Source organism: Hydra viridissima, unplaced genomic scaffold (assembly GCF_058129835.1).
Source record: "Hydra viridissima isolate aposymbiotic clone 2 unplaced genomic scaffold, HvirCarnegie_v1 scaffold_13, whole genome shotgun sequence".
In the NCBI taxonomy this organism is placed as follows: domain Eukaryota; kingdom Metazoa; phylum Cnidaria; class Hydrozoa; order Anthoathecata; family Hydridae; genus Hydra; species Hydra viridissima.
The window spans coordinates 6,436,171-6,444,273 of NW_028324312.1; the positions used below are offsets into that span (position 1 = coordinate 6,436,171).

General features: G+C 30.0%; 1 protein-coding gene across 1 annotated transcript; it reads right to left on the reverse strand.

Annotated features, from left to right (window-relative positions):
• Positions 1 to 4,658: 4,658 nt before the first annotated feature.
• On the reverse strand, positions 4,659 to 6,845 carry LOC149880190 (uncharacterized). The gene is made up of 2 exons (XM_090070540.1): positions 6,533 to 6,845; positions 4,659 to 6,381 (listed from the first exon to the last, which is right to left on the reverse strand). The coding sequence occupies exon 2, from the start codon at positions 6,125 to 6,127 to the stop codon at positions 4,715 to 4,717; it is 1,413 nt and encodes a 470-aa protein (XP_089926666.1). The 5' UTR covers positions 6,128 to 6,381; positions 6,533 to 6,845; the 3' UTR covers positions 4,659 to 4,714.
• Positions 6,846 to 8,103: the final 1,258 nt, after the last annotated feature.

An 8,103-nucleotide genomic window follows, 5' to 3' on the forward strand; every position in this document is an offset into this window, starting at 1 on the left:
AACTGAATGAGGAATTCTTGCTTACCTTTGGCTGGTGATGTAATGATGAAATAAATCAAAAACAAGTGGATAATTTTTTTTTTCCTTTAATATAGGAAAAATCTTTTTAATAATTATCTTTGATTACGAAAATAATATTTATAAAGAAAGCATTAGGACTTAATCTCTTAAACCTATGACTAAAAATACTTATCAAAAAGATTTACAATGGTTTTTTCGTCTGCTCGTATTTTTATATGGAAAATTTGTCCTCACATTATGGTCAAAGATGTTGCAAAAGATGACTTATATCTTCAACCTAAAAATTAAACGCAGCTAGTCAACTTACTGGGGTAAGTTGACTAGCTGCGTTTAACTTTGGAATTTTCCACCAGAAATTTCCAAAATTCACATGGAACCTTCCCACTTAACTAATTCATCTTTCAGTGTAGTATCAGGGCTATATACGCATGCGCATAGAAGTTATAGCGATTTTTGTGTTTTTTTACTAATTTTGTAATTTTTGTAACTAAATTACTTTTTCAATTTTAAAAAGCAATAGCATTAGCTACAAATAAACTCGAATAGATTTAGGTATTGTATGGTTCACTCTAACCAGTCACATTTTGTGTTTCTCAATATTTCGTGATTTTGGGGATTTATAAGCCATTTTGTGAGCAATAGGATTTTGAGGTTAGTTGGCACAATGATCGCGGGGCTAGTTGGCAATATGTGCCAATTTACAACTCTTCGCATTAGCCGTAAATTCAATTAAGTTATATAACACTACAGATCTACAGACATGCGAAATTATAAAGAAAAGTAGACAAGCCTGTAAATTCTAAAAATGTTACAAAAAATGCTGTTGATGCTATTTTTATAGACGGAAAGTCTATTCGATTGACTTAATGGCAATAAAAGTTAATGTCAAAAAATATGGTTGGATAATAATCATCAAGACTTTTCATATAAAAGATGCGGTTGAAATATATGCTTAATGTTGCTAAACTTGTCTCTTTTTATATGGTGTGCCAACTTACCCTGAGAGTATAGGCAGCTTACCCATATTTTTTTCTTTTTTGGAGGCCCTTTTTGGGCCACCAATTAGTTTTTTTTAATGTTTGACACTTGAACATGCTTGCCAAATTCATATTTTTTTGAACTGCAAGTTGATATCCTCAAGAAAGTTCACCCAGAAATGCACAGAGCTCAAAAACTAAAACTGCAGCCAACTAGCCCCGTTCTCCCCTATTACTCGACATAATTGTTATGCACTACACAATGTAATTATCATATTATCTTTCATATTATTAGGTTGGAATGCAAAGAAACGAATGAAACGTGGACAGCTTTTTTGCGAAGCTGAATTGTAAAAAATGCACCTCTGATGTATCGCCGTTAATATAAATTTACAGAACTTCAATTGAGTTAATCAAATTGACATTTCAATGGAAATATAATACTTATCCATAATTTAAGAAAAGGAATCGAGGAATTTTGCAAGTAAATTCCGTATGATAAGACATTGAAATTGAAAATTCACTCATCCACAAGGATTTATCAAATAGATCTTTAAAAATAGATCAAATAGATATTTAATTTTTTTTTTTTTTTGTGTAACTTTGAATATTATATAATTTTAATAAATAATATACCACTTGATGTAAATTACCTGTATAATGAATATTTTTGACACCGGTTTACCACATCAGAAATTATTGATAAAGTATATAGTGAGGCATCAGTATTTTTTAATTTTTAACAAATAAAGTAATAAATCAAAATTTATGTATTTATATATTAATTTAAAAGAAAACTTATGTATTTAAACATAAAAAGCTAGAAAATTCTAGAACGAAACTTTGCGATACGTCGGATTTCTAATATCATTTTGTTTCAACCCTTTAAGGACATTGCGTAGAATGGTTAATTAAGACCGTCAAACTTATTTTTACAACAAAATTTAAATATCTAAATTATGTGTGAATATACATTGCTTTCAAAACAAATAGGTGCAGTAAAGTATTTAGTTCATTTTTCTTTTCAATCATCATAAAACAGTCGCCATATTTGCTAATGATCAAGTTATTATTTTTTTTATTGCACGATAGGAAAACTATTTCTCTACAACTAACATGCCAATAACAAGTTCACTCTATGTTACTTCATCTACTAATTTAGTTTTATCAAAGGAATTACGTTCTACTTTTTTCTCAACCCAACTGTTATTCGTAATTATTTTGTTAATTCATCTGTTAGTTAGACAATTTCATGTAAAAGTTTGCATGAAATTGCTTATGATGACCATTTTAGTGACATTTAAAGCCTTTTTAACTATTTTGATAAGATCTAAAAGTTAAGATACACAGAAAAAGATCGAAAAGCAGTAAGTGAAGCAACAAAGTGGCAAATAAAAGGATGGCTCCATGATCAGTAACAGAGGAATAGCAAAAAATTAAAAAATTCACAGAATTGCGTAAAAAAAAACAACCAAAAAACTACGGAACGTGAACTTAGCAACATATTCAATAAAAACCGTGAAAACTGTCTTTCTTCAAATACAGTTAGATACATTTTACTTAAGAAATATATTGGTGTTTATGCAGCTATTAGAAAACCCATGTTGATAGCCAGAGATTGGCTCACAAGATTAAAGTGTTGTAAGAAGAAAATTGGGTTCTGTGGAAAAGTGAAAGCAAGTAACTTTAAGAGGCGAAAGTTACTTTGAAGTAATGAACAGAAAAAGTCCTTGTTAAAAGATTTAATTCTGAAAAGTATAGCAATCGCTGTATAGTTCCGAGGTTGCAAGGCGGCGGTGGGAATGTTGGTACTCAATCAGCCAACATACCTATATTGAGACGCTAAAAAACTGGATGGTTCCATCAATAGACATGCTGATTGATCGAAATGAATGGTGGCATTTTCAACAAATACACACACACACACACACACACACACACACACACACACACACACACACACACACACACACACACACACACACACACACACACACACACACACACACACACACACACACACACACATATATATATATATATATATATATATATATATATATATATATATATATATATATATATATATATATATATATATATAAACAGTGCTTTCAAAAAAAAAATAGGCACTTAACACTTTTGTTACTTAAAGTTTATTTAAAGTATCATAAAGTGGAAGCTAAAGAAGATATTGAACTAATTTTTTTTGAACTTGGGAAAAAAATTTTTGTTAAACAAATCCTGCATCTTCGAAGATAAACTAAAACATACAACTATATACAAAAACTTTATTAAGCATAATAACAAAACCTATCATTAAAAAAAACTGTTTTATATCAAAGTTGTTTGCAAGCTACACATTTTGAATTGATTTAATAAGAATGTTGCAATTTTTGGTTGGAACTCTTCTCAACAAAATAGGGACGCCTGCCCAAACAGCTCGTAAAGTCAAAACACGGATGAAAGAAAACAAAGTAGATTTATTGCCCTGGCCAGCTCCATCACCAGATTTTAATCCAATCAAATCTATTTGGGGTTGGATCAACAGTCAAAGTCCAAATAAGATCCATAAATAAGATCCATAAATAGCCAAAAGAAAGAACTCAATCCCATTTGGAGATGATTTCCAACCGAAATTTACAACAATTTTGTTAAATCAATTCAAAAAAGCACGTGGGAAATATTTTAAATACTAGTTTAGTCTTTGCTGTGCCAACTTTGATATAGCGCAGTTTTTTTATTGATAAGTTTTGTTATTATGATTGATGACGTTTTTTAAATGTAATTTTTATGTTTTATATATAATAATATGTTTTATACATAATTGTATGTTTTAGTATGTCATCCAAGATACAAGATTTGTTTAACAAATATATTTCTCGCAAATGAAAAAAGGTTTGTTCAATATTTTCTTTAGCTTCTATTTTATGATTTAAGTAAGCTTTAAGCAACAAAATCGTAATGTACGTAATTTTTTTTGAAAGTGCTGTATACTTATCATACCAAAAACTTTGCTGTTTTAAACGCATACAGAGTTTTAACAATTGAAATTTCGATTTATCTTAAAGGAATGGTATTGAAGTTGGTAATTTATTCGTAATGAAAACCAAAAAACCATAAGCCGATGTTTTGTTTACAGCGTACAGGTAAAAGGACCTCAGAATGCAGTGGGACCTCAGAATGTCAGGTTTGAATTAAACCAACATAGAACTCGATTTTTTTAATTAAATTCTAAAAGCGTTGAATAATCTAATTAAAGAATATAATGTTAAGTCATAAACAAAAAAATATTACACATAATCCTTACAAAATAATCTAAATTACGAAGACGTTGAAAATAGTCTATAAGCAATAAACTTATTTTTTTAAAATAATTTTAAATAATTCAATCCCTTCTAAAAATAAGTTTGCAGAACCTTATCAGAAATGTTGCCTTAAGACTCCAAAAACAATGCTAAAAAGATGCGTGCGCAGAATAAATACAATTTTTTTAAAATCACTTTTTTCAATACCTAGCATTTTGAGGCGCTGCACCTAACGTTTTGAGGTACCAAATCAAAAACTATATAACAAACTTTAGTTATTACTTTTTATTATTTTTTTTTTATAACATTAACCAACTTAAAAAAAATGTAATGAACAAAAAATACAAAAATAAGATCCAGGTAAAGGTTAATTCAAAAAGAGGCGAATAGAGAACGATAGGTTGTATTCTAGATTAAATCAGTCATAGGAATGACGTTTTCAATGTGATCTTCATCAGACTCAAAGTGAAGGCATTTTTTGGGTCCTATTTCACAAAATGGTTTGATCATATTCGTTTTTAAGCCTGTTTTACCTCGGCATGATGCTTTACTACATGTAGATTTCAAAACATTATGGCAACACGAGCATTCTCGAAGTTTATTTGCTGCGCAAACATTCTTTCCACATGTACACTCTTCCTTACATTTATAGAATGCCTCAATTTGTTGTTGTAGCTTGGATTTCCTTTCTTTATTTGCTTTCTCCTTTTTGGCTTTGTCTTCCTTGATTAAAGAAACCGTTTCCAATATTTTTTTCCCCTCCATTGAGCCGTGAACCTGGGTAACTCTAACATTTTCTTTTTTCAATTTAGGTGTTACTTTGGTTACAGGCAACAAGTTAGGTATTTCTTCCAGTGATATTGATTTATCAGATATTGTTTGATAAGCTTCCATGGCACTTTCGTATTTATGTTTCCAATATCTTGCTGAGCCACAGCGAACATCTTTTGGAGATGAAACTGTTACTGCTGTTGATATATGATCTTTTTCGGTATTTTCATGAATACTTAGCTCAGCTCGTAAAAACTTATCTTCCTGCATCCACTTAACACTAAGTCCTCCGCTTGAAATGCCAACTTTTTTACCTGCATTTATGATTGTTTGTTTTGATGCCCACTCTGGCCATAACTCTGCAAGTATATTCATGAAACTTTCTCTGTTGATTGTCATAAACGGAGAATAAAGTACAGACTTAGCACTTCTGTACTCAGAGTGCAGTTTCTGATTAATTTGATCAAGGAGCTGGGTAACGCCAGTTGTATCAGGTGGAGTGATGAAAAGTCTAATATTTTTGCTTCTTAGGAATGTCAATGCATCACTGTCAAATCTTGAAGAGTGACCATCAGATAGAACAACAACAGGCCGTTTTATATTGTTTTTTTCTAAAAATTGGTCAAACATTTGATATGCACTTAGAAGTGTACTGTGATCCTGGCTTCCACTCTCATTTGTGGAGATTAGAAGATTTGGAATACGTATAACTGCTTCTTTTGAAGCCATGTGGGCACTAATCCCTTTTCCCTTGAATATGATTTGGCACATTGCTATGTCTCCTCCAAAGGAAACAAAAGGATGTATAGTTACGCATTCTCTATTTTCTCTTATCATCTTTTGACAACTTTCCCCTCTTCCAGCATACACTAAACCATTTGGAGTACCATCAACTCCATAGTTTATAAACTGGGGGGTTTCATCATGATTATAAATTATAGTGGTATCTATATATCCCTGCCATACACCTGTTTCTAATTGATTTGCATCAATGAAAATATTACATTCTTTAAGTTCTTCAGCTAATTCGTTGAGGTGTTTACATACCATTGCTTTTATGCAGTTAATGGCACGATTTATGGATACAGTTCCTTGTCTCTTTTTGGTTATGTACTTTTGATATTTTGCATCCCAACGCTTCCAAAAAGACTTGCTAAGCTTCTTTGTTCGGAGTGCTCGTTGAACATTTGGTGATAGCTTAGTGATCTTGACGTCCACGAAGGTTTCTACAGGCTTGCTTTCTTACTTCCAAAACATTCAACATTATCCTTGTCAACTCCGACTTGTTCAAACCTTGGAGGCACCTAAATATATTATTGAAATAATAATAAAAGAAAACTAAATAGTATAAGTTTAGTTTTCTAAATGAACAATATTAAAAAACCAGGATTTTATTACAGTTTACAACAGTTTATAAAAAAAATGTTTCATTTCTTAATTTTGTGTAGATATTACCTATTCTTGTTTCTTATATAAGAGACTAACAACTCTTCTTCATCTTTTGTAAAAATTGAACAATATTCCTTCTCGTTTCCAGTTCCAATGATACCATTAATTCGTTTATTAATTGTTCTAAGATCTTTAATTAGTGGAAATTTTCCTGAATTGATTGCGGCCCAACCACGTTTATTGTTGATTCGGCACCACTCAACTGCTTCCTCTAACTGCTTACTTTTCATCATTATGACATCTCTTAGAACATTGCATCTTGATTTGCTTGTTGGTTTAATTCTAAAGGACTTTCCCATTTCTTATTTATTCTTTACTGAAAGGAATATCAAAACACACTTTTGTACTTGCACCTTACTTTAGTAATTGCACTTTAGTTTAATTCATTTTTTCAAAAGCAAACAAAGAAAACACACTAAAGTGTGTTTTGAATGAGGTTTCGTGACGAAACTATAAGCAGAATATTCATTTCATAATGTCGAGAAGAAACTAAATGCAAACAACTTTTTTTTATATGTTAATTAGCTTTCATTAACCAAGCGTTTTGAGGTCCCTTAACCTAGCATTGTGTAGTGGAATGCAAAAAGTATAAAAGATAAGTGAACAAAACATTTAAAAATATATTCAGCATTGAAAATAAATAATATATGCTGAAATTCATGATTAACTAAGCAATATTGGCAACAATACTACCTATTATTAAACCTGACATTCTGAGGTCCCTAACGAAAAAAGCATGCCCTAAATATTTATCTAAAGGCATATGAAAATTGTATTAAAAACTATTAAAATTTTTTGGCAATATAGCAGGAGTATTTTTTCAACTCTCAAAAGTTGAAAAAATACTCCTGCTCAAATACTTGGGGCTTAGCAAAATCTTTAAAAACACCTAACATTTTGAGATCCCTTTACCTGTAACAAAAATAACAACAGATCTATACTCTTATTACTTTTAATAAATAGGTTTGTGAATATCTACATTCATGCAATTGACAAAATTTTATCAATGTCGAAAAAAGTATTATTTCAAACAAATGGCTTCTGGGACTAAAGTTTAATAAGTTTTGTTATGCATAATGATAGCCCAAATGAAAATTACATCAAACTGTGCAATTAAGATTTACAAAACTTAGAAATTAGAAAAAATAGTCATGAAATATATATGTAATTAAGCTTTAAAATTTTGTCTTCGCCCAACATATATCGAGTACTAATAAATTTAAAATTTTTTTTCGTAAACTAAGTACTTAAATGTATATACTATAATGATCATATGATAATTGAAAATTTCAAACTATATACATTTAATATTTAATTGAATTGCAAATAATTATGGAAATTACTTTTTTGATCAAAAATTTGAAATTGATAAAATATTTACATACAATATTAAAAGCACTGGGCAACAAAAAGTTGTTTCAATCTATTATTTAATGCTTTTTTTTTCATAATTTGACAATGGCAATTTTAATGGTGAAGTTTTTTTCCATGTTACTTTAGGCGTTTAGTTTGTTCAAGTGAATGATTTTTTTTCTTTATTAAAATTTTATATCGACTACTTTTGATTCTTATTTTTT